Source organism: Oncorhynchus mykiss, chromosome 27, assembly GCF_057628025.1.
Source record: "Oncorhynchus mykiss isolate SJ-2025 chromosome 27, ASM5762802v1, whole genome shotgun sequence".
NCBI lineage: Eukaryota > Metazoa > Chordata > Actinopteri > Salmoniformes > Salmonidae > Oncorhynchus > Oncorhynchus mykiss.
This window is the reverse complement of record NC_143048.1, coordinates 16396811-16424458: the sequence shown is the minus strand read 5'-3', so window position 1 is coordinate 16424458 and position 27648 is coordinate 16396811. Positions and strand designations below refer to the sequence as shown.

Sequence of the window (27648 nt, the reverse complement as noted above, 5' to 3'; positions counted from 1 at the left end):
GGATTAGACATTGGGGAATTGATTGGAGATGCATGACAGCTGTGTTCAACACTGTATGTTGTTTTCTTGGCAATGCAGGTTTGGCTCTATCCCATCGAAGCCCCTCTGGGATTGCATGTCTACAGATAAGTCAAGAATGTAAACAAGTCATAAATGCATCTACAAACACATTCTTGGCTCTCCAGTAAAACTTTACAAGTAACGAAGTGACAGCCCAGTCTTACGTAACATTTTAATGAGGCCCACAGCAGGGGATAATACTATGGGTTTCACTAAGTAATTCACCTATATATTCCCACACTTCTGTGGGATTTTTTTCACAACAGGGTATGTGGATAAACCCATAGGCTAGTTTTTCCAGAACATTTTAATCCAGATCAAAATGATCTGTTGTTCATTATCTGAGTTCATTACATTTACATCATATCCAGAGCGATTTACAGTGAGTGCATTCATCTTAAGATAGCTAGGGGGGACAAGCACATTTCACAGTCATTGTAAGTACATTTTTCTTCAATAAAGTAGCTATCAGCAAAGCCAGAGCTAGTAAGGAGGGGGGGAGGGGGTCAAGTGCGAGTGTTAGTTCACGAAACCCTTATTATTTTCGTTCTTTTTTTTTTTAAACTTGAGAAATATGTTTCTATTAAGGACATTATTTGTGATAAATGTTATTTTGGATCTCCGATCCAGAGTTTTCCTTTCCTTTAAAAAGGTAAAAATAAAAAAATGCCTAACACTATAGCTAGTTTATAGGGTAATCCATCCACGGTAATGACTTTGATAACATAAGCTTCACTGATACTGGCCTAATTCCTCTATAAAATAAGACCAATTCGGAGTCACAAACAAAGGGACACTGAATTATACGCAGGTGGTTGGGATCATCTCAAATATATCATAAATCACCTTTAATAGTCCAGAGCTCACTCTATGGGCTTTCACTACTTAAAGTAAACACACTTTCGACATAAGGCTATCTTTTGAATCTTTGTTTTCCACATTTTAATCAAAACTGTCTGTAATCTGGGACATGCACCAGTAAGCAATTAGAGATTTGGACTGAACTGTAGTGAGAAGTCTGGATCTGAGGGGCATGTAGTTATTTTACAACACATGCAAGACCCTATTTATTAAAACAATGCATGTTTGTTTTTTTACTTTCATTTACCAACCACATAATGCATCTTAGAATTGAATGCCATGAAAAGTAAAATATTTACATGCCAATGTATAATGAATCAGAATAATCAATAACAAGTATATTTGATTAACTTAATCTGTAGCCTATAGTGCTTTTCTTAGCAATAAACAGTGGGAAACATGATTATGAGTAGGAACCACAAACACCTTCATTAGGCAAGCGCTAAAGCTTGAGCTTGGTGGGTTTTATTGTTTTGGCATATAGCCACAAAATAATATTTATAGACATGTGCTCCAGTCAGATGTTTGCGTAAGTGATGCATACCAGATACGTTGTCCTTTCATGTCCTCAAAAATAAATAACTTGGCCAAGGGGGTGGGAGTCAATGCAAGTTTTTATTTACATTTTAGTTGTTTTTTTAACTGTACAAAACACCCCTCTTCACAATATAATTGCAAACTAGGAAAAAACACAGATCAGAATTGGGAACATCCATTAACTGTATAGCAGTAGAAAGTGGTTTCATCAGTTTAGAACAGTTAATCTTGGAAATGATCTGGAAAAGTTGAACATTCAACACTTGCTTATGAAACCACAAACATTTTTGCTCTTGCACCATATGCCAATTGCATTACGGGGATGTTTAAAACTGTTAAATGAAACTACAGATTAAATATCAAAGTCACAAAATACAACATATTTTTCAATCATCCAAACTAAGTTGGAAATTAATCTACAGTATAAAGAACATACAATATATATATATATATATATATATATATATATATATGTATGTTTGTGTGTCTGCAGACAGTCAACAAAGTGAACATTAAAAGGCCCACACTCCTTAAACATGTATTAAACATGTATTTGATGTATTCACATTTAACAAGAATATCCAAAAGATGGCATACTCATAAAACAGCAATTGTAATACAAAAGTCACAAAAATATATAATGTATAACTAAGAGCTACCGTTTTGTCATATTTTCAACAAACAATATGAACCAGGAAATGTATATATCATGTACACATTGAAAAGGCATATATGTCAATACATTTTTTTAAACATTGCACATAAGAGAAGCTACATCTGGGGAACAAAGGAAAGACATGCTAATATCTGTAAAAACTTTAGTTGGAGAAAAATCAAGAACAAAACGCTGATACGTGCTGAGGTTTTAACACATCTCACCTCAACACGGCCTTATTGAACAGCAAACAGAAGAAAGAAAACGCATGCTCTCAGATTCACAGGACTTTCAAATGAACGTGCATTTCACAATCCTAGGAGTAATTTGAAAAGAATCAAATAAAAAAATCAAGATGTACACTTTGTTGGCGATTTCACAGATTGAGTGGATTCTCACTTGTTTTTCTTCAGTTAATTTATCACATTGTAAGTACACAACAATACGAAAAACAGTACATTCTTTTCTTTCATTATTCAGACACAAAATATAAACATAGAACCCAACAGCTTGTCCATTTATTGCACACAATAGGTTCACCAAAAATATTTGGGCACTTTAAGTTTCAACAAACAGCAGCATTTTTTTATGAAAAAGGTATGTGAATAAAAACAGAAACAAACACACGCAAAACACAAGCTTACTTAAGCGCTAAAATGCTCAAACGCGTGAAAAAATAAAATGACTACAGATTTTAAATTGTGCAGCTTGAAGCTATGCAAGGTCCTATATAAAGGCTATAGTTTCTCCAACGCACATGATACAGTGTCTATCGGAGAGAAAATTAAATTTCCTGTGAACAATATTTCAATAGCATGGGGAAACCAAGCATGATTACCTCATTACTTTATAATGTCAACAGCAACGATAGATTAAAATGGTAGATACGCCAACCCCCAAAGGGACTGGGAACATTTGGTCCAATAGGAGAGCTTGATTGTTACCCAGACATAGGGTGGTTAGGCTAAATGCCACATTTTTTAGGAAAGGTTGATTGGATGGCACGAGACAATCATATGTCAAATCTCTGAGCACCCATTATATGATTATAAAACACACGTTACTTCTCTGAGCCCAAGATATTCACTCACTACTGTAAGTTGCTCAGGATAAGAGCATCTGCTAAAATGACAAAACAAAAATAATAACAGATTCATCATGTTAAATATCACCAAATTCTTATTTTCCTAGTAATATTTTTAATGTTACCATCAGAGTTTGTAATCTATTTTGCATTTCATTGGAATCGCAAATGTCCTTTTTTGTTTTTTTGCAGGACTACCAAGATTAATGAATTGATAAGGACTACACTTAATGAACAAATAAATATCAGTAGCATTTAATCAATGGAGTATCACCACCTTATTATAAAGGCATGGTGATGTGCAACTGATTAGTGATGGCTCAATATAACAGGTGTCCAAGCTAGGGCAAGATTTCTGTTGAAAAGCAGTGACAAAGAAAATTTAGCTGGAAATCTCAAGGTGAACCGAAAACACTATGGAAGATGAAAATATCTATCGATCACACTTAAATGATACAAAGCAATGTCATGTTAAGCAATGTCATAAACTCAAAGTAAAAGCAAGGCACCCAGCTCTAAATTCTAATGTGCTGACCACTTGATTAGTACAACGTTAGTCCGAAGAATGTCACTCACATTCATGTCCAAAGTAAACTGTCTGTGTGAAGTTAGGTAGAAATATTCCTACCGACACATGCTCCACCAAATGCAACATGGTCTCATTGTATGTCAAGATAGTGACATTGAAGCATAGTAGTTATATGTCACCAAAGTTGACATATTAGTTATGTCACCTACATATTACTTCTACCTCACTGAAATGTTTTATTTTATTTAACCACTAATTATAGTGAGACTCGCTTTTTTGTCACACAGCTGACATATTACAAATATGTCAGTATAGAGATTTCCATCACACAAGAACTGCTAGAGACAAGTATTTCTAATGAAATAGGTCCGACAAATTAACTACACTTTAACTTCACATTTGAACTTAGCCTAGCTCTTCTAGATGTCGGAAAGCGCAGCCGTTGCAGTGCGTCTCTCTTGATGAATTAACGATTGACTTCACATATGAAATGCTGCCATGCCTTTGTGACCCGACCTTTGAGAGTCGAATCCACAGTAGATACCTAAATTATGAACAACACCCAACACAAGTCAAGTGTAGTAGCTACAGTTCATTCATATTGCGCGTAAAGAAAGAGACAATGAGAGCTCTATAATGCAATTTCAAGTTTTCAAATCATATATATATATATTTTTTTAAGGTTTAAAATGTACTGTGTCCCTATTCACGAAGGAATACATACACACCTCTCACATAAATCACGACAAAATCCAACGTAGCATTCTATTATCAAATAATATTTAGTAACACTAACAGTTTGCCCGAAGCGACGGCACTCAAGAAGTAACACAGCATCTACCGTATGAACGATCATTATGCAAAAAACAACAATCCAATAAGGAAGGAAAGAAACTACTTGTTAGCAAAGTTAAGACATCTAATTCTAGTGGTGCTCGCTAAAGAAGGGCAATCTCAGGCACTTTCCAAAGTCAGGGCTTTGGATTGGAAGGGGGAACGAGTGGGACAATTAGGAAGTGACAGTCACTCAATCGTAATGGAAGCCAGCTCTTTGATGTGGGCGTTCTCCTCCTCCGAGCCGTCCGGGGAGCTGTTACTGCCATTTGTCTTTGGCTCCTCTGACACGTTTTCGTCCTTCAAGGATAAAGGGTCCAGGGGGAAGGTGCTGCTCTCGCAATTCTGGGTGGAGGAGACCTGGGAGATGACCGGCATCTGGACAGACGAATGGTTGCCTTCGAAGCCGTGCTCCACCAGCTCGTACTGCCCCAGAGTCTCCTCCTCTTGCACTTGGCTCAGGTAGTCGGGCATGAGGAAATCACTGGGACCATGTGGAGACATAACAGACGATAGAAAGCTGTTGATGAAAGTGTCTCTAAACCTCCTATATGAAGTAGACTACACAGTAAATATGGTTGAAGTTAAAGGCAAAATGAAAAACGTATGGAAATCGGTACATTTTCTTGAAAAATAATACGGTGACAGATCATTATGTGAGGGCTGTGCGAGGCCTGTGATCTGTTTTTTGAGAATCAAACTGGATCGCCAAAGAATTTTCCATACACTGTTATGATCTCAGGCATAGACATTATACTAAAACATTTTAAAAAGTAAATGGCCCATTTGAGCCCTACCAACCTGTGAGGGCTTGAGTTTGATTAAGAAGTGGAAAAGTCTAGAATATATGAGCACATGTCTGCTTTATGTAGAAGTACGTTTAGTACTATGAGCTATACATTTTAATAAAAGCCTTTAAACTGAGTGAAATTCCTATATGGAAAAGCAAAATTTATTCTGACAGAAATAGGTTATGTAATTTATCCAAATTGTTGCGAGACGCAAGGATTAAAAGCCCGTAGCACGTATAATTTCATACTGTATGTTTCCCAAAGGCAAGTAACTAAGATAACAGCATGGAATGGTTCAATTAAGAAAATGGACAACAAAATACACAATAGTAACTCATGTAATAGTCTATGCTACATTACCCTTCAGCTAAGACATATATAGGGATTTTGAGGAAAGTGGCCAAAGACTGCTTTGAACCACATATTCAGCATGACTGATATGTGTTGTACTGTAAGTTTCACGGTATGCTCAGTTAGTTGGACCTGTTTAATGAACCAATTCTGAAAAGCTTGAAATAGCATATCTCCCTGAACATGGCCACTATGGGAGATTTATTTGTATTTTGTCCTTATTTCCCGTGTTACATTAAGCTGATTAAATGAAGGGACGACACCCCGGGACTCCTCACCTGCTCTGGAAGTAGTTTGCTAGTTCAGATGCCTCATGGTTCAGACTCCGCAGGTGAACAATTAAATTGCCAGAGTTGGTAAACATGGCGCCGCACGTTTTGCACTCGTAAATCCGGGGCTTGCGGATTATGTGGCGGGACACCCTCATGTGGTGCTTATATTCGCCGAAGGACGTGAATGTTGCACTACAAATCTGGCACCGGAAACAGCGTTTACCTTCGTGCTTCAGCCGGTGCATCTTTAGGGAGTAGGCCCGTGTGAACTTTTTCCCACAGCGATCACACTGGAAAGGCTTAATGCCTGTTGGAAAAGGGATGAAAAGAAAAAGGACTTGTGTCGCACATTAGAATCACTACAATAGATTAACTATGAATTCTGCATTGAGACGTTGATTTTTAGAATTGTCAATGTTAAAACTATCACAAAACAAAAAAAAGATGTCAGTGTTAAAAATGTATCACAAAAACATTAAGTGTGAGTGTTAAAAATATATGTGTAAAATGTGTCAGAAACGGGTAGTAATCATCATTGTATGACCTACAGTATAGTATGCATGCACACCAAAGAAACTGTGACAGAGGCATCCAGTCTCCAATATCCTGCATGGTTCATTGACACACATGGGTCACAACTAGGGATGCACAATATATCGGTGAACATATCGGAATCGGCCGATATTAGTTAAAAATGCCAACATCGGTATCGGCCTGATGTCTAGTTTAAACGCCGATGTGCAAAACCGATGTCAAAGCTGATGTGTATACCTATATAACGTAGGTACATGACGTAATGACGTCACGTAAAATTCTGCGCAACACAGCATTCCTAACCTAGCCCACAATGTATGCTGTGTGGATCAAGCAGTCAACAAGTTGAGCATTTGTTTGAAAGAGTAAGAACATTTCAGCGAGAGAACTCAAAGGCGAAATCCATTAACGGCAAGATAATGGAATTCATTTCCCTTGACAATCAACTGTTCTATGTCGTGGGTGATGTTGGCTATCGCGACTGGTCGAGCACCGGTACCCACTACCAAGTATGCTATCGGAGTAACACAGTAATAGCATCACTGCTATTATCTTCATGACATACTATGGAACGCCGTTTGGGTCTTTGCGTGTCAAAAAAGATACACATCAAATAACACTATTTGACACATCAAATAACACAGCTCCATTATAGAATGGTGTGCGTGATGAATGTGCACGTGCAAGCCAAGCGCCACCACTACTATCAGTAGCACAGTCAAAGCTGTACAAAAAAGTCAGCAAACAAGCAAACACCGGCCACGAACAATGTGTTTACAATACCTTGTTGGTAATAAAGCATTATTTGTTTGACCGCAACTTCTGGGGTAGCTAGCTAGCTTTTGCTTGGTTCCTTATCTTGCACCAATACAACCAGCCTGAAAACAATGACCAGTAGAAACTGCAGTCATTTTCATTATTCTTAGCAATGATTTAGGAATCCATGTGAGTAAGTATTAGCTAGGTTGCCACTTGTTGTTCGCCTATTGAAATTGAACTTCAGTTCGTGAAATTAAATAGCTAGCTAGCTAGCTAGCAACTTAACCCTGTTGCCCAAAGCTAACGTTATAAGCAGCCAGCTAGCTTCATCTGGCTAGTGAGGGTCGACCGGCCCGGGTTATGTGTTGTGAAGTTAGCCACAATAAGGATTAGTCACAATAGTGGAATTAGCAGTTTGCCTTCAAAATAAAAGTACCTCTTTGAAAGTGATGCAGAAGGTTACAATTGGTGGAATCATGCCATATTTAGACTAGATAATGTTAAACAAGGTTGGAATGTGAAGCAATGAAATGGGGTATCAGTCTACTCGGTGACACCCACAGAACACAACTGTGAAGAGTTTACTAAATATTATTAGCATTGTAGCTCTTATCGTGGGACTGTGACTGTATGAAATCACCTCACCAGTCAGCCTATTGTGTGTATTGACATTCATATTGCACTGTACAGCTTTACCTAAGGATTGGGCATCAATGAAATGGGGTATCAGTTTACTCAATATCAAAGATATTTTTTCCCCGACGTCCTCCTCAGAGTTATCGGACTCCAAAACATCTACGCAGTATTGTTTTTCCTCGGGAATCGTGTTCAAAAACATGAGCTGGAGCAAACCCAGAAAAATGTGTTTGTGTGGAGGTGCTAACTAACAGAAAATAAACTATAAACTATCAAAACAAAGAGAATCGCACACTCCATCTATACAGTGCCTTGCGAAAGTATTCGCCCCCCTTGAACTTTGCGACCTTTTGCCACATTTCAGGCTTCAAACATAAAGATATAAAACTGTATTTTTTTGTGAAGAATCAACAACAAGTGGGACACAATCATGAAGTGGAACGACATTTATTGGATATTTCAAACTTTTTTAACAAATCAAAAACTGAAAAATTGGGCGTGCAAAATTATTCAGCCCCTTTACTTTCAGTGCAGCAAACTCTCTCCAGAAGTTCAGTGAGGATCTCTGAATGATCCAATGTTGACCTAAATGTCTAATGATGATAAATACAATCCACCTGTGTGTAATCAAGTCTCCGTATAAATGCACCTGCACTGTGATAGTCTCAGAGGTCCGTTAAAAGCGCAGAGAGCATCCTGAAGAACAAGGAACACACCAGGCAGGTCCGAGATACTGTTGTGAAGAAGTTTAAAGCCGGATTTGGATACAAAAAGATTTCCCAAGCTTTAAACATCCCAAGGAGCACTGTGCAAGCGATAATATTGAAATGGAAGGAGTCTCAGACCACTGCAAATCTACCAAGACCTGGCCGTCCCTCTAAACTTTCAGCTCATACAAGGAGAAGACTGATCAGAGATGCAGCCAAGAGGCACATGATCACTCTGGATGAACTGCAGAAATCTACAGCTGAGGTGGGAGACTCTGTCCATAGGACAACAATCAGTCGTATATTGCACAAATCTGGCCTTTATGGAAGAGTGGCAAGAAGAAAGCCATTTCTTAAAGATATCCATAAAAAGTGTTGTTTAAAGTTTGCCACAAGCCACCTGGGAGACACACCAAACATGTGGAAGAAGGTGCTCTGGTCAGATGAAACCAAAATGGAACTTTTTGGCAACAATGCAAAACGTTATGTTTGGCGTAAAAGCAACACAGCTCATCACCCTGAACACTGTCAAACATGGTGGTGGCAGCATCATGGTTTGGGCCTGCTTTTCTTCAGCAGGGACAGGGAAGATGGTTAAAATTGATGGGAAGATGGATGGAGCCAAATACAGGACCATTCTGGAAGAAAACCTGATGGAGTCTGCAAAAGACCTGAGACTGGGACGGAGATTTGTCTTCCAACAAGACAATGATCCAAAACATAAAGCAAAATCTACAATGGAATGGTTAAAAAAAAACATATCCAGGTGTTAGAATGGCCAAGTCAAAGTCCAGACCTGAATCCAATCGAGAATCTGTGGAAAGAACTGAAAACTGCTGTTCACAAATGCTCTCCATCCAACCTCACTGAGCTCGAGCTGTTTTGCAAGGAGGAATGGGAAAAAAATTCAGTCTCTCGATGTGCAAAACTGATAGAGACATACCCCAAGCGACTTACAGCTGTAATCGCAGCAAAAGGTGGCGCTACAAAGTATTAACTTAAAGGGGGCTGAATAATTTTGCACGCCCAATTTTTCAGTTTTTGATTTGTTAAAAAAGTTTGAAATATCCAATAAATGTCGTTCCACTTCATGATTGTGTCCCACTTGTTGTTGATTCTTCACAAAAAAATACAGTTTTATATATTTATGTTTGAAGCCTGAAATGTGGCAAAAGGTCGCAAAGTTCAAGGGGGCCGAATACTTTCGCAAGGCACTGTAAACTCCCAGTAATTTATTGGGTATTTACCAACGTTTCGGCATCACTGTGCCTTCTTCAGGGTAATGTCATGAATGCTTGAACCAGGTTATGTAGACAAACAGTGCAATTAATGTAACAAATGACAATAGTGAGGGGTGTGTTGTAATGATTCAGTTAATTAGAATGAATTAATGAAACTGTTAAAAAAACTATAGTTATGGCATAGTAAATCTTTTTCGACCTGTATGTGGGTGTCTGAAGAAGGATGTTTTTATAGTGCTATTGCACTGTGCGCATGAGACACATTTGAAGTTCCCATTTGGAATAGGTGTCAAGAGTGTTAGTGTGCTCAGGGGGCATGTCAGATACACATAGATTGACAATAAATGTGTCTCAATTCACAGTTGTTTCAGAGTCCCGCAATAAGAGCTACGACGCTAATGTTCTCTGGGTGTCCCTGAGTAGACTGATACCTCATGTCATTGATCCACAATCAATAGGTAAGGCTGTACAGTGAAATAAGTATGCCGCCAATGCAATTCTAAAGTATAATACATCCAGTGTGATTTCAACAGATTTTTGGCAAATTAACTAATTATTGCAACACAAACTCAAAAAAGTTCTGAGACAGTGTACAGTCCATGGAGAATGAGAGCACCTCCTCCCAGCTAACCACTGCACTGAAGATAGGAAACACTGTCACCACCGATAAATACACTATAATTGAGAATTTCAATGAGCATTTTTCTACGGCTGGCCATGCTTTACACCTGGATACCCCTACCCCGGTCAACAGCACTGCACCCCCCACAGCAACTCGCCCAAGCCTTCCCATTTCTCCTTCTCCCAAATCCAGTCAGCTGATGTTCTGAAAGAGCTGCAAAATCTGGACCCCTACAAGTCAGACAATCTGGCTAGACAATCTGGACCCTTTCTAAAATTATCTGCCAAAATTGTTGCAACCCCTATTACTAGACTGTTCAACCTCTGAGATTTCCAAAGATTGGAAAGCAGCTGCGGTCATCCCCCTCTTCAAAGGGGGGGGGGTCACTCTTGACCCAAACTGCTACAGACCTACAGTGGGGCAAAAAAGTATTTAGTCAGCCACCAATTGTGCAAGTTCTCCCACTTAAAAAGATGAGAGGCCTGTAATTTTCATCATAGGTACACTTCAACTATGACAGACACAATCCAGAAAATCACATTGTAGGATTTTTAATGAATTTATTTGCAAATTATGGTGGAAAATAAGTATTTGGTCAATAACAAAAGTTTATCTCAATACTTTGTTATATACCCTTTGTTGGCAATGACCGAGGTCAAACGTTTTCTGAAAGTCTTCACAAGGTTTTCACACACTGTTGCTGGTATTTTGGCCTATTCCTCCATGCAGATCTCGTCTAGAGCAGTGATTTTTTGGGGCTGTTGCTGGGCAACACGGACTTTCAACTCCCTCCAAAGATTTTCTATGGGGTTGAGATCTGGAGACTGGTTAGGCCACTCCAGGACCTTGAAGTGCTTCTTACGAAGCCACTCCTTCGTTGCCCGGGCGGTGTGTTTGGGATCATTGTCATGCTGAAAGACCCAGCCACGTTTCATCTTCAATGCCCTTTCTGATGGAAGGAGGTTTTCACTCAAAATCTCACGATACATGGCCCCATTCATTCTTTCCTTTACACGGATCAGTCGTCCTGGTCCCTTTGCAGAAAAACAGCCACAAAGCATGATGTTTCCACCCCCATGCTTCACAGTAGGTATGGTGTTCTTTGGATGCAACTCAGCATTCTTTGTCCTCCAAACACGACGAGTTGAGTTTTTACTCACCGTTCTTGTGATCATTTTGACCCCACGGGGTGAGATCTTGCGTGGAGCCCCAGATCGAGGGAGATTATCAGTGGTCTTGTATGTCTTCCATTTCCTAATAATTGCTCCCACAGTTGATTTCTTCAAACCAAGCTGCTTACCTATTGCAGATTCAGTCTTCCCAGCCTGGTGCAGGTCTACAATTTTGTTTCTGGTGTCCTTTGACAGCTATTTGGTCTTGGCCATAGTGGAGTTTGACGTGTGACTGTTTGAGGTTGTGGACAGGTGTCTTTTATACTGATAACAAGTTCAAACAGGTGCCATTAATACAGGTAACGAGATGAGGACAGAGGAGCCTCTTAAAGAAGAAGTTACAGGTTTGTGAGAGCCAGAAATCTTGCTTGTTTGTAGGTGACCAAATACTTATTTTCCACCATAATTTGCAAATAAATTCATTAAAAATCCTACAATGTGATTTTCTTGATTTTTTTCGCATTTTGTCTGTCATAGTTGAAGTGTACCTATGATGAAAATTACAGGCCTCTCTCATCTTTTTAAGTGGGAGAACTTGCACAATTGGTGGCTGACTAAAAACTTTTTTTGCCCCACTGTATATCTATCCTACCCTGCCTTTCTAAGGTTTTCGAAAGCCAAGTCAACAAACAGATTACCGACCATTTAGCATCCCAACACACCTTCTCCGCTATGCAATCTGGTTTCAGAGCTGGTCATGGGTGCACCTCAGCCACGCTCAAGGTCCTAAACGATATCTTAACCGCCATTGATAAGAAACAACATCCTCATTGGCAGACTCAATAGCCTTGGTTTCTCAAATGATTGCCTCGCATGGTTCACCAACTACTTCTCTGATAGAGTTCAGTGTGTCAAATCGGAGGGCCTGTTGTCCAGGCCTCTGGCAGTCTCTATGTGGGTGCCACAGGGTTCAATTATTGGGCCGACTCTCTTCTCTGTATACATCAATGATGTCGCTCTTGCTACTGGTGATTCTCTGATCCACCTCTACGCAGACGACACCATTCTGTATACTTCTGGCCCTTCTTTGGAAACTGTGTTAACAACCCTCCAGACGAGCTTCAATGCCATACAACTCTCCTTCCGTGGCCTCCAACTGCTCTTAAATACAAGTAAAACTAAATGCATGCCCTTCAACCGATCGCTGCCTGCACCTGCCCGCCCATCCAACATCACTACTCTGGACTGTTCTGACTTAGAATATGTGGACAACTACAAATACCTAGGTGTCTGGTTAGACTGTAAACTCTCCTTCCAGACTCACATCAAACATCTCCAATCCAAAGTTAAATCTAGAATTGGCTTCTTATTTCGCAACAAAGCATCCTTCACTCATGCTGCCAAACATAACCTCGTAAAATTGACCATCCTACCGATCCTCGACTTCGGCGATGTCATTTACAAAATAGCCTCCAATACCCTACTCAATAAATTGTATGCAGTCTATCACAGTGCCATCCGTTTTGTAACCAAAGCCCCATATACTATCCACCACTGTGACCTGTACGCTCTCGTTGGCTGGCCCTCGCTTCATACTCATCGCCAAACCCACTGGCTCCAGGTCATCTACAAGACCCTGCTAGGTAAAGTCCCCCCTTATCTCAGCTCGCTGGTCACCATAGCAGCACCCACCTGTAGCACGTGCTCCAGCAGGTATATCTCTCTGGTCACCCCCAAAGCCAATTCCTCGTTTGGCCACCTCTCCTTCCAGTTCTCTGCTGCCAATGACTGGAATGAACTACAAAAATCTCTGAAACTGGAAACACTTATCTCCCTCACTAGCTTTAAGCACCAGCTGTCAGAGCAGCTCACAGATTACTGCACCTGTACATAGCCCATCTATAATTTAGCCCAAACAACTACCTCTTTCTCTACTGTATTTTTTTTTTTTTTAATCCCTTTGCACCCCATTATTTCTATTTCTACTTTGCACATTCTTCCACTGCAAATCGACCATTTCAGTGTTTTACTTGCTATATTGTAAGTACTTCACCACCATGGCCTTTTTTTGCCTTTACCTCACTTATCTCACCTCATTTGCTCACATTGTATGTAGACTTATTTTTCTACAGTATTATTGACTGTATGTTTGTTTTACTACATGTGTAACTCTGTGTTGTTGTATGTGTTGAACTGCTTTGCTTTATCTTGGCTAGGTCGCAATTGTAAATGAGAACTTGTTCTCAAATTGCCTACCTAGTTAAATAAAGGTGAAATAAAATAAATAAAATATTTTGCTGATTTTATATAACAACATTCCAACCTCGTTTAGCATGATCTATTCAATTATGGCATAATTCTACTATTTATATTCATTTGCATCACTGTCAATGACGTACTTTTATTTTGAAGGCTAACCGCAAAGTCCACTATTGTGGCTAATCCTTATTGTGGCTAGCTTCACATAGATGGGTCTGACCAACACTAATCAAATAAGAACGGTCTAATAAATTAGGGTTATTTTAGATGACACCTAGCTATATAGTTACCTATCTAACTATAGCTACTGAAACAGATTGTCGTTTTGCTATGTTTTTGGGTAAGAACATAGCTAGCTAGCTCATGGATGCAAACTTTTTTATGACCAGCACTGTAGGTACGCAAGACAACATCATAGCATATGTATCGATGAATCGTTGTGACATATGAAATACGAGTGATAGTGTAATCAATGAGTTATAACTACGTAAAATATGTATGAGCACTTTAAATTATTTTGTGATCTGCAGTCATATTCAGGTCCTGATTGGTCAACAAGCTTACAAATAGGGTTACTTATTTGACACACAAAGAACCAAACAGCGTTCCATAGAAATCCTGGTTGAGAATGAAACGACTGAACAAATTAACAACGAAACAGCACAGCAAGTAAGTGAAAGAAATAGGTTTTGATTATGTTTAACTGGTAATGGGGACATACGTAAATGCCAACAAAATAACTTTTTGGTCAGTGTGGTGTGTTTGTGTGTGTGTGTGTAACCTTTATTTACCTAGGCAAGTCAGTTAAGAACAAATTCTTATTTACAATGACGGCCTACCCCGGCCAAACCCGGACGACGCTGGGCCAACTGTGCGCCGCCCTTTGGGACTCCCAATCACGGCCAGATGTGATACAGCTAGGATTCGAGCCAGGGACTGTAGTGACGCCTCTTGCACTGAGATGCAGTGCCTTAGACCACTGCGTCCATGTGTGTGTTTTAACTATTTAACTGTACTAGAATGCTTAAAAGGCCGCTAAAGTTTTTTATATATCGGTATCGGGTTTTTTGGCAAGGAAAATATCGGTATTGGCAAAAAATGTCATATAGGTGCATTACTAGTTGCAACAAGCATTTCTGAGCCGATCGGACCAGGGGAACAATACGAAGGGCAAAAATGGCTTCTGTTGATTCAGTTATTTATGGCCCTCATAAACATGCCACGACTTTAAGATTAAGACTGACTTTTTTCAATGAGAAATATAAAAATACATTGACAGCTCTATGAGGCATACGTTGACGTGAACTTCCAATGAAGCTCCTTTCGCAGAGCCAGAGTAAGTACATTTAAGCAGACGTGAACTGCATTACTTTTAACTGCATACAATACAACACTATGGGTCGAGCTTAAATGACCCTGAAGAAAAAGACTTGAGCCCCATGAAGTCTTTTCAACCAGAGAGTCAGCCCTACTCTATGGTATACTTAACTGCCCCCCCCCCCTTGCTTTGATGGATTACTCCATTATACCAATTTCATAATTGGGTCTTGTGGATGTGTGCATTGGCAGGGGGATAGAACCCCAATGAATACAATGGTGGTTTTCTTAATGAATGTGAGCAGTGTGTCTGAAGTTTGGAGTAGCACAGACCATTATCCCATTATATGTTGGGACACAATGTGGAGTCATTGCCTGCAGCCTATAGTTAGTTACCTTCCACATGCTGTAACCGTACATGGCTACACAAATGGGACTGTCCACATGCAAGCCTGATTACTTTTGGACAACTACTAACTGGCTTTATAGACAACTTAAAAATAGGCATTCTCTATCACTGAGAACATCATGCTTCAAGCTTATAGCAGATACAGTGCCTTGCGAAAGTATTCGGCCCCCTTGAACTTTGCTACCTTTTGCCACATTTCAGGCTTCAAACATAAAGATATAAAACTGTATTTTTTTGTGAAGAATCAGCAACAAGTGGGACACAATCATGAAGTGGAACGACATTTATTGGATATTTCAAACTTTTTTAACAAATCAAAAACTGAAAAATTGGGCGTGCAAAATTATTCAGCACCCTTAAGTTAATACTTTGTAGCGCCACCTTTTGCTGCAATTACAGCTGTAAGTCGCTTGGGGTATGTCTCTATCAGTTTTGCACATCGAGAGACTGACATTTTTTCCCATTCCTCCTTGCAAAACAGCTCGAGCTCAGTGAGGTTGGATGGAGAGCATTTGTGAACAGCAGTTTTCAGTTCTTTCCACAGATTCTCGATTGGATTCAGGTCTGGACTTTGACTTGGCCATTCTAACACCTGGATATGTTTATTTTTGAACCATTCCATTGTAGATTTTGCTTTATGTTTTGGATCATTGTCTTGTTGGAAGACAAATCTCCGTCCCAGTCTCAGGTCTTTTGCAGACTCCATCAGGTTTTCTTCCAGAATGGTCCTGTATTTGGCTCCATCCATCTTCCCATCAATTTTAACCATCTTCCCTGTCCCTGCTGAAGAAAAGCAGGCCCAAACCATGATGCTGCCACCACCATGTTTGACAGTGGGGATGGTGTGTTCAGCTGTGTTGCTTTTACGCCAAACATAACGTTTTGCATTGTTGCCAAAAAGTTCAATTTTGGTTTAATCTGACCAGAGCACCTTCTTCCACATGTTTGGTGTGTCTCCCAGGTGGCTTGTGGCAAACTTTAAACGACACTTTTTATGGATATCTTTAAGAAATGGCTTTCTTCTTGCCACTCTTCCATAAAGGCCAGATTTGTGCAATATACGACTGATTGTTGTCCTATGGACAGAGTCTCCCACCTCAGCTGTAGATCTCTGCAGTTCATCCAGAGTGATCATGGGCCTCTTGGCTGCATCTCTGATCAGTCTTCTCCTTGTATGAGCTGAAAGTTTAGAGGGACGGCCAGGTCTTGGTAGATTTGCAGTGGTCTGATACTCCTTCCATTTCAATATTATCGCTTGCACAGTGCTCCTTGGGATGTTTAAAGCTTGGGAAATCTTTTTGTATCCAAATCCGGCTTTAAACTTCTTCACAACAGTATCTCGGACCTGCCTGGTGTGTTCCTTGTTCTTCATGATGCTCTCTGCGCTTTTAACGGACCTCTGAGACTATCACAGTGCAGGTGCATTTATACGGAGACTTGATTACACACAGGTGGATTGTATTTATTATCATTAGTCATTTAGGTCAACATTGGATCATTCAGAGATCCTCACTGAACTTCTGGAGAGAGTTTGCTGCACTGAAAGTAAAGGGGCTTAATAATTTTGCACGCCCAATTTTTCAGTTTTTGATTTGTTAAAAAAGTTTAAAATATCCAATAAATGTCGTTCCACTTCATGATTGTGTCCCACTTGTTGTTGATTCTTCACAAAAAAATACAGTTTTATATCTTTATGTTTGAAGCCTGAAATGTGGCAAAAGGTCGCAAAGTTCAAGGGGGCCGAATACTTTCGCAAGGCACTGTATTAATGGGACATTACACTCCAAAATAAAACTTGTTGTATCAAGGGCTTGAAAAGGTGAAACAGCACCACACGATCTCCTCAAGTTGAGATTTGTGTCGATATTTGGCTGACATCATTTCCTCTTATAATGTTCCACTGTCATTGGAGTTTGGCTATGTGTGCACGAGTTTGGGTATGTGTGCACTTGATGAGTGTGTTTTTCCGATGTCAGCCGAGGCGGGAGACACTAAGCCCCAAGTGTTTCCAAAATCAATGTTCCCTGGAATGCCCTTCATTCTTCTCCACAGTGTGCCATGAGTCAAACCATTAACGAGCCATTCATACCATTAATCTCCGGCTCCTATCATCGGGTGAATAGAGGACGCATGGAACTACTGTAGAGGGCAACGTAAATACAGTGCAAATCACATGAGCTACTTTCCAGATGGGTACCTATGACATAAACAGATACGACATAACAGATAGCTGCTAGAGGTCGCAGAGCAGTAGTTAGTCTACACAGCCCTGTTCAACTGCATAGTGGATGTGTGGAAATTACCTACCAGAGTGGATGAGCATATGTTGCTTCAAGTTCTGTATGCGGGTGAATCGGACGCCACACGTGGGGCACTGGAAAGGTCTGTCAGGCCCGTTAGTGCCAGGGCGGGTTGAAGGGCTTATGTATAAGTGGTAAGGGTACTGGAGGCTTTCTAATCTGAAACAAGAAAGAGGATGTGGTGCTCCAGTGAGGGTAGACACAAATGTGGTAAACCTTGGGGTGTCAGATGAAAACCTTCCTTTAGCTTCATCATAATAACATCAAGACCTCAAGGGTTCCATACCAGTTGGAAGGCAAAATGGAAGATTAGCTTGAACAAAAGAAAATCAAGGTTATCAAACCTTCCAAATGAATTGAGTTGAAAACCAGGGAAGGTGATCATGATATTTCCACTTACATTTAAAGAATGTAAGTATTTTCCAATCATATTGTTACCTTTCATCATCCTCAGCATGACCTCCAGCATTGGATGTACTTTGCATTGAGGGCAACCCTTCTGTGACTCCCTCATCTATCGAACCTATGCCAAAACAAAAAACAAATATAATTTCCCCCGGTTACTAGTTCTTTCTCAGTCTGATTTCCATAAGACATGGGTCGGGATAGAACCCATACACAGATCCAATGCAAAGACTGAATAGCTTTAAAGTGGCAATCCGCAGTTGAAACAATAAAGCGTCCTCCCTGCCACTGTTTGGGAAAACAGCTGAGGAATGGGGCCGGAGAAACATAGCCACTCAAATTCATAGACAGAACTATCGATGCAAGGACTGACCATCCATGATATCAAAATTATAGTTTTAAACATGTTTGTTTATATTTAGGCCTACTTTGTTACTTTGAGTAAAACAACATTATATTTCAGGTTCTGATGGGGTACGACAGTTGAACAAAGTTCATAAGGCAATATTAGGTTTTATTTTTCAAGAATCAATGGGTAGGCCTAAATATAATTAATTTATAAGCAAAAAAAAAGAATGTAGCAACTGCAGATTAGCCCTTTAAATCTAGAGGGAAATTACACTCCCAAAAAGTGTAAAGAGAAAAAAAGTTAGTGATCTTGTATTGAGATAAGTCCACATCCTAGGTCATCTGTATTGTAGACCCAGCTACATGACGCAATCCAAAACTAACGGAAAAGATATGCACACCAGAGTCTGTGCTTAGGCCTGGCTCTTCCATTATTTTGGGGTCAGGCATATAGCTAGCTATATCTACACAACCGTTGGCATGTGTTGCAGACTCAGCTTGACACAAGACTACTGTTGAGGTCTGAAAACATCTGACAGACTGACTTTGGAGTGTTTTGTCCACTCACGTGACACCCATACCTATGGAGGAGGACTGTGGGCTGATGAGGAGGTCCTCCTGGACCTGTTCACTGCAGGGCACTGTCTGCTGGTCGCTCAAAGAACTCTGGGAAGCGCTGACGGGCTGCGACAACGTCTCCTGGACCTCCTCGTCACTCAGCCTCTCCACCTTCACGTGTATGTCCTCCTCGGGGCCCGCCAGCGACAGTGGCGCCTTAATGGAGCTTTCACAGGCCAGGAAGTCACTCAGCCGGCGGCTCACCTCCGAGGGCCCTGCCTGGTCCAGACGACGTGGGCTCTCGGGAAGCTTGGGCTGCTTATCCGGGTGGAACCTCCGGTCGATACCGAAGGGGAAGGTCCACGGGAAGGCCAGGGAAGAGTCCACTGGCTGGGTGGTGGTCTCCGAGAAGGAGGAGGGCGATGGGTTGGGCATCTGCGGCGAGGTGATCTGCGAGGTGCATTTGAGTGGGCTCTCTGGGGACATCATGATAAAGCTCTTACGTTTGCGGCGCGACTCGCGACACACAGGGATGTTCCTCTCCATCACACTGCAGTCAGAGGATACAGGCGACAGGCTGCTGTCCAACGGCGTCAAAGCGCAGTGGGAGGAAACGCTCTCGCCAAGAGCCGACTCCTGCGGTTTCTCCTGCCCCATATTCCCGGCGCTCCAGAGGATGCTGGACTTCATGAATTCTGAGCATGTGCTCGCCACGGCGAACATCTGCATGTAACTGGCGGCGGCTAAAACGTCGATGATGTTCTCCGTGCTGATGGAGAGGGTGGAGGTGTAGGCGTACTCCAGCAGAGGGGTGAAGCCGCTCACCGTGACGTGGTGCAAGTCCAACACAAACTTGTCCTCCTCCTCAGGCCTGCCCACTAGTTTGGAGCGGAAGAACTCGCTGCAGCAGGCCAGCACCACCTTGTGCGCCAGAAACAACTTGTCCTGCACCCGGATAGTGACATCGCAGAGGTGGCCCTCGTTGCGCAGGGCATTTAGCTTTTCCAGCATCTCTTGACTGTGCGTGGGGGAACTGTGGGTAAAGGTTTTGACCCCCATCTTTGTCTTAGCGTACTTGCTCTGGAGGGCGTTCACCTACAGGAAGAATGGAAAATTAGTCTACAAATGTTGGCCTACATTGGGCCTTTGCTATAAAGTCAATGTAATGTTTGTAATTCATTATCCTTATGGATGTTAAACAGTGGCTATACTAAAATAAAAAATAAAAACCTGAATATAAATCCAGTGATGGTATTGAAAAAAACTGCCACCGTGTAGTAAACCTACACTGTCAGATGACAGGATTAGACGAGTTCAGTTTAGCCTAAGTAACCACACAGGCAGACAACTTAACAAACAAAGTGTTAACAGACAAGTCAGTATTGTCTGGGGGGACTTTCATTTGGCCTCACATGGACTTAACAGAGTGGCAAAAGAAACGCACAAACAAAAACAGAGATGAAGGAGTGCAGAGCCAAGAGAAACATCCCTCTTGACATTTGGAAACCCACTGAACCTCAGATTGATTTCAGGTCTGTCAACCTCAAGATGCATCTAAAAAAATGGAATATACAAATGTGCTACTAGCATAAACTAATGTGGATATTCAAAGCCAGAGACCATGTATTTACAGCTCTTGCAATGTTTTAGAGAGAAGATCTCTAAACAAACGTAACCTAACAAATCTCGAAATAAAGTTAACCTAACACCAAACAATCTGCATTTTCCATTGTTGATGGTTGAGGACAACTGAAGTGCTGCTTACATTATTCTACACTCCAACGAAAACCTAAAGCCAAAATTGTTCAAACAAATAATGTCATTGTGTAAAAGCATATAATTTTAACCTAAAAGGTCCAGGTTGGTTTCATCCAAAAAATGACTAGGAAAGAGAGCAGGCGGCGAGGGAGTTGGTGAGAGGGTGAGGGAAGTAGACAGCGTGAAGGATAAAATGGCAAGTTATGTAACAATAACAAAAGCATCATGATGAAAGACAAGTTCATGTGGAGTCCACTACAGCAGGTATTCCCAACCTGGGCAATGTCGTCGGGGGTACGCCAAAGAAAAATGTGATTCATATTTTATTCATTTTTTTAAAGAAAAATTGAAAATTTTCAAAAATCAGGGGGGAAAATAAATCACATTTTCAAACCGTACATTTATATTTTCCAACCGAGCTATACATTTGGGTGAGGTCTTTTTCTCGCCCGATTAGTCTCGTTTCACTGCCAAAAATAAAATTCAACCATGTAGTGTTCAGCGAAATAACAACACAATGTCAAATACAGGTAGCCTTGTCAAATAATTAACATCCAATCACATTAACCGTTACTCTAGTGGGAAACCTTCACTCTTGCGCAGACATTTAGAAACTAAACATGACAATTTAAAAAATAAGCCACGGGGGTTTTTTGAGCGAGAATAAAGATGACATTCGAGTAGTAAGACATGTATAAAAGCAACAGATACCATTAATAAGAAGGGGCTAGAAGAGTCTTATATGATAAGCTACTGAGTGGATAGGACAGGCAAGCCCCATACTATTGTGGAGGACTTAATTCTTCCTGCTGCTGCGGACAATGCTGGGGGAAAAGGCCAAAAAACCTAGACAGACAATGTCTTTATCAAACAACACTGTTTCACGACGCATCGGTGACATGACAGGAGATGTTTTGAAACAATTACTGCTTTGCATACAAGCCAGTGAATTCTATGCGTTACAGCTGGATGAGTCAACAGGTCTGGCACAGCTCCTGGTATATGTCTGTTACGTTTATTGGGGGTCAATTAAGGAAAACATCCTCTTCTGCAAACAGCTGCCAAGGGAATGCCTGACAGTTTGAAAGACGTTTTGGACACTACAGTAAAAATGGTTAACTTTATTAAAGCAAGGCCCCTGAACTCTTGTGTATTTTCTGCATTATGCAATGATATGGGCAGCGACCGTGTAACGCTTTTACAACATACAGAAGTGCGCTGGTTATCAAGGGGCAAAGTATTGACACTTTTTTAAAATTGAGAGTTGAGCTTAAAGTTTTCCTGACTGACCATAATCTCCATGTCTGACCGCTTGCATGGTGACGAGTTTCTAACACAACTGGCCTATATGGTTGATGTTTTTTTGCCTGAATGATCTGAATCTAGGATTACAGGGACTCTCCGCAACTATATTCAATGTGTGGGACAAAATTGAGGCTATGATTAAGAAGTGGGAGCTCTTTTCTGTCTGCATTAACAAGGACAACACACAGGTATTTCCATCATTGTATGATTTTTTTGTGTGCAAATGAACTCAAGTTTACGGACAATGTCAAATGTGATATAACGAAGCACCTGAATGAGCTGGGTGAGCAATTACGCATGTACCTTCTTGACACGGATGACACAGACAACTGGATTCATTTTCCCTTTCATGCCCTGCCTCCAGTTCACTTACCGATATCTGAACAAGACAGCCTCATCTAAATTGCAACAAGTGGTTCTGTGAAAATGTAATTTTATCAGAAGCCACTGCCAGATTTCTGGATAGGGCGGCCCTCAGAGTTTCTTGCCTTGGCAAATCGCGCTGTTAAGACACTGATACCCTTTGCTACCACGTCCCTATGTGTCATCACATTGGCCTGAGGTGGGGAGGTTTATGACCCCCATAAATACCTTTCCCCTTTTTCCTCTCTCTACTCTACCAATGTGACTATTGAAAATGCCTTTGTTAACAGAGTGACATCAAAAGATGGCAAACGGAACCATATTTCGGTAGTCCAACCAGTTGAAAATATGCGTTGGGACTTAATGAATATGATGTCAGTTCAGTTGGCGTCTGAGACATGATTACTGATGATAGGACGACATGAACTGTATCTTGGAAAATCTACACATTCTAGTTATCAGATTCACATGGAATTGTTGTGCAATTTAAATATTTAAATTTGAAACTATTTGTGAAAAGATTAAATGTAATTTTTAGCTTCTTAATGAGAAAACAGTTTGTCAGAAGAACAACACTCTGCTCACTCAGAGGCCCCGCCCAAGTGAACAGGCATGGGTTGTAAACTATGAAACACAGCCCTCTCTCCCAATCCTATATAAGCCCCTTGACGAAAATGTAAATTTCTGTTCCGAGGACGTTAGGGTGACAGTCCTACGTTAAAAGGGCTCAGTTAAACTAACAAAATCAGCATCAAATTTCAACGTGAAGATGACGGTCAACACGCCGAAAGGATGAATTTCGACAATACTAGCCAGAATATAGCATGAGCTTAAAAGTACGGCAACTTGGTATGAACTTTGAACTCTTATTCACTCCAGAAGTGATACCTCCTAGCCGTTGAGTTAGCAGCAGTAAACGTGGTAAACGTGGGCTAGGAAAGGACGGATGATGTATCCATTCTTCCATGCTCCAGTTCACCACTAGACAGTCTTCAGAGGACCAGAGATCCATGCTGGACAACCCGGCCTCCCATCTACGACCAAACGATCAAAGCGCAGCTCAGAGTAAATATTTATTGCATTTTCCATTTCCAAATGGGCGGTAATTTAGAATGCATAAGATACTGTATTTACGATAGCATAAGATACTGTATTTACGATAGCATAGCTTCTCCCTTTGTTCCTCAGGCTTCCCGCTCTTTCACTCAACCCCCCCCCTTTTCTTTGTGTAACCAGCCGCTATATCGGCTCCATTCACCAGGTCCCATCAATGTATGATTCATTCTGTGTATATGTAATTCTGTGTGATTAGTTAGGTATTTAGTAAATAAATAATTAAACCACATTTTGTATTGCTGATTCAACTTGTTAGCCAGGGTTCGTGAGGATTACCAAGAATTTCCAACTTTCAGATGAGTCTAAATAAAGTGACGATTAAATATTGACTCCTATCGAGGTAAAAGTTTACCAGGTCTTTAAGAGTTTATTCGGAAGATAAAAGCTCTATAAACATTATTTTGTGGTGCCCCGACATAGTTAATTACATTAACCTGATTAGCTTAATCAGGTGATATTAACTACAGAGAAATTATTTTATAGAATAGCACGTCATATCACTTAATCCGGCATAGCCAAAGACACGACATATGTGAGAGTGGATGCTCGGCCCTCACTAGCATGAAAACTAAATAGAAGCACAGACGGTGTGTGGAAAATGATTTAAGACTCTCCAATACAACCCAACATTGCAGAGTTATGTGCATCCTTTCAAGCACACCCTTCTCATTAACCTGTGGTGAGTTATTCACCATTTTTTATTAAGAAATAAGGTTTCATATGTAAAATGGCTGAATAAAGAGCAAAATTATTATTATTTGTGCCCTGGTCCTATAAGAGCTCTTTGTCACTTCCCAGGAGCCAGGTTATGACAAAAACTCACTCATTCTTTTTTAAATAAATGTATTGTACAGTGTGTGGCAGACTTACAATGATGCCAAAAAACAACATTTGAGAGTGCGCTGACCCTGGTGCTAGAGGGGGTAAGCAGCTGGAGGTTGAATGTTTGAAGGGGTACGAGACTATAAAACGTTTGGGAACCACTGCACTACAGGATGCAGTGCAGCTGCCCGTCTCCCTCCCTTTCTCAGACATGTGGCTGCTCTGAGGCATGAGATTTTCCATCAAACAAAACTCTCTCCTGAAGGGGCTCTCTTTGGGAGAGCTTGCTGCCCTCACTAAGAAAAAAATAGGAAATACTCCCCGGCTGTTGGCCCAATAAAGGCAACGCAAATTAGGCTTGAACCACTGATTTTAGCTGCAGTGGAGGAGAGGAGTGTGGGTTGTTGTCTACCTTTCAAAATCATATTATCTTGATTCTAAGTTTGGGCTAACCTAATTCAAAACCCGACTCGAACATTGACAGGTTTGAACTTTCAACAACTAGCCTAACGTTTTTCCAGATGAAGGGTCCATAAATAGCCCAACATAATGCACTGTTGAAACAGAACAACATCTCAAGTCTCAAGCGAAACAAACACAATAGCTAGGCCCAGTAGCCTGCATTAAGAAATACATTTTTAGAACGTTATTCCTACTTGAACTGTCTCCACTAACTTTGAGATTTCATCATCATACCGATGAAAGTAGCTAACTACGTTGTTAGCTGCTGCAATTAACTTCTTAGTTCTTACAAATCAAATCAGGTGTAAATTCAACATCAAATAGCTAGCTAACAGAGGTCGTCCAAAATTGGGACAGGCATTATGTTTACAGGCAAAGTGGGCGGGGACTAAACTGAACCCAGTATTTTCGCTTGTAAACATTAACATGCTGCAAGTAACAACACGTTGCGAGCTAGCGAACAAGCTAGTTAGCTAACAAAGAAAGCTATGTCAAAACAAAGAGCAACTGTAGTTAGCTGTCTATAAATATTAACAAAGGCTTCGACCGGCAACCAGGTAGTTAAGTGAACTAGCTTGCTAGATAATGTAACGTTAATGAAAACGTTTCACTTGACCAGCTAGCAAACTACACATACACCAATCTTCAACACTTAGCTAGCTACCAGTTTTCAGAGGTCAAGTTACTGACCATGCAACGAAATATACCTTCAGTAGATAGAACAGTGTACGATTCGGTCTGTTGTTCGACTTGATCGGCCTCGGGTTGTGGAGTCAAATGAGGCCGATGTAAACACACCACAGCTGTGCGTGCAACAGCACAAAGCAGCCTAGCTTGCAAGCAGTCTGTTATCGGTGCCGATTTAGCCCGTTCTTTGGAATTCCTTGTGTTTCGGAAACATTCGTTGGCCAAACACAGATAAATTTGAGATTTTCATTAATACTTGGAGCGGTCGATAGCTCAAATTGTTGTTAAAAGGTTTACAAAACGTACATTTTTGTACCGTTTCGTTGAGGTTCTTTAGCTAGCCTCCCTGTGCTAATCCTTTTTGCACTTTGTGTCCCATAATGCAACGCGCAGTAGGCAAATGTCTGATTTGGTAAAGATCATGTCTGACGGATCTCAAAGTCAGTTAAGAACACATTGTTATTTACAATGGCAGCCTATGAGGGTTACCTGCCTTGTTCAGGGGCAGAACGACAGATTTTTACCTTGTCAGCTCAGGGATTCTTCAGGTTACTGGCCCAACGCTCTAACCACTAGGCTACCTGCCGCACATCTAAAGCAATTAATGCAGCTAAATTTGCTTGCTGTAATCACGGGGTAGAATAGTCAGGTTCTTTTCGAGTAGGTTTGAGTAGCCAGTACAGCCCAAACCCGCAATTTTACAACATAAGGCAAGGTTCAATTTTAGTTCTCATTTCAGTTACAGTGGTCTTTCTATGGCTTAGGAGCACGTTTGAAACTAATACAAGTAAAACATTTAAACGAGAACCAAAAAAGGGACTCAGGAGGTGATGCAGCTTCGAAGGCAGGTGTCCATTTTCTGTAAAAAATAAATAATTAAAAGTTCATTTCACAAGCCTCAGTAGCCATGCCTCTGGACTGCATCCCTTCCTGTATGCTGCCTCCTAGAAGCCAAAAACAAAATAAAAGAGTTTAAAAAAAGGGTTTAAATACACAATTTAGATCACATGATTAGTTAACTATCCTATGGGAGCTCTTGTTGGTTTGTTTTAACCACGTTCACCCAATGCCTGTGCTTTTGTGCAGCTGGTTCAGGATTAGTGCTCTCACTTATGCACCACATGGATCGTTCCCATACTAGGCCTACACCTCTCTATCTGACTAGTTACGTTGGTGGGCTGCGGTGGGATGGTCATGTTGGAGCTTGGCTATTAGCATTTGGAGTTTGGTGTGAATGCGAGAACACTCAGAGTGAGGGCAATGGTGTAAGTACTACTTAATTACTTTTCATCATTACTACACAAAACCTAATGGTTTTACTACTTGATTGCTATTGAGATGTTCTTCCAAGATGGCGTAGCAGTAGGACGTGTTGTCGTGTTCCTTGTATATATCGTTTGTTTTCGTTTCGTTTTCGTTTTTTTCTTCACATATCTTTAAAACTTTTTGCTGAACCTCAACTTCTTCTAAATACTCTCCTGCAACCCGCCTCACCCAACGTAGCTTTTTTCCTAAAGTATTTATATTTACTTCGGATCTGGAACCCCTCAACTGAAGCTAGCCAACTAGCCAACTAACTACCAGCTTCAGCAAAACATTGCTAGCGGTCTTCAGCTAACCGGTCAGCTAACCGGTCATCAGCTAACCTTTAGCTCGGAAAGCTCTCGCCAGTTCGAACAACGCGACTCTAACCAGAGCATAACGGACCTATCTTTTATTTTATTTTTCACCCCCGGATTCCCATCGCAAACGGAACATTTTGAACTCCTGGGCTACAATATCCAGACCCACGACCGGTCCATTGATGTCACCGCATGAAGAGGAATAAACAGACTCCCCCCATCGCGACGTCCCCAAAGGCTAACTCTCTAGCCCTTGCTATCTCCTTGCTTGCAAATTCGGCCTGCTAACTGCTAGCTTGTTTAGCCCGGTCCGCTAACTGCTACCGTGTTTA

At 40.9% G+C, this 27648-nt stretch overlaps 1 protein-coding gene across 8 annotated transcripts; it reads right to left on the bottom strand.

Annotated features, from left to right (window-relative positions):
• Window positions 1-1517: 1517 nt before the first annotated feature.
• On the bottom strand, window positions 1518-26662 carry LOC110507164 (zinc finger and BTB domain-containing protein 44). Of its 8 annotated transcripts, none has more exons than XM_021587044.3 (6): window positions 26219-26662; window positions 19205-20276; window positions 18309-18393; window positions 17878-18029; window positions 5981-6281; window positions 1518-5044 (listed from the first exon to the last, which is right to left on the bottom strand). In XM_021587044.3, the coding sequence occupies exons 2-6, from the start codon at window positions 20238-20240 to the stop codon at window positions 4750-4752; spliced, it is 1869 nt and encodes a 622-aa protein (XP_021442719.1). In that variant the 5' UTR covers window positions 20241-20276; window positions 26219-26662; the 3' UTR covers window positions 1518-4749. The 8 variants fall into 8 exon arrangements, with proteins under 8 accessions (XP_021442719.1, XP_090080779.1, XP_021442717.1 ...); XM_090224653.1 differs by having other exon boundaries at window positions 6198-6281; XM_021587042.3 differs by lacking the exon at window positions 26219-26662 and adding an exon at window positions 25715-26106.
• Between the last annotated feature and the right edge of the window lie 986 nt (window positions 26663-27648).

Coding starts and splice junctions, on each gene's coding strand:
- LOC110507164 (XM_021587041.3), bottom strand. Junction 6,282..17,877: donor ACATATGCTCATCCACTCTG/GTAGGTAATTTC, acceptor CTTTTCCAACAG/GCATTAAGCCTTTCCAGTGT. Junction 5,045..5,980: donor GCAAACTACTTCCAGAGCAG/GTGAGGAGTCCC, acceptor ACATGGTCCCAG/TGATTTCCTCATGCCCGACT.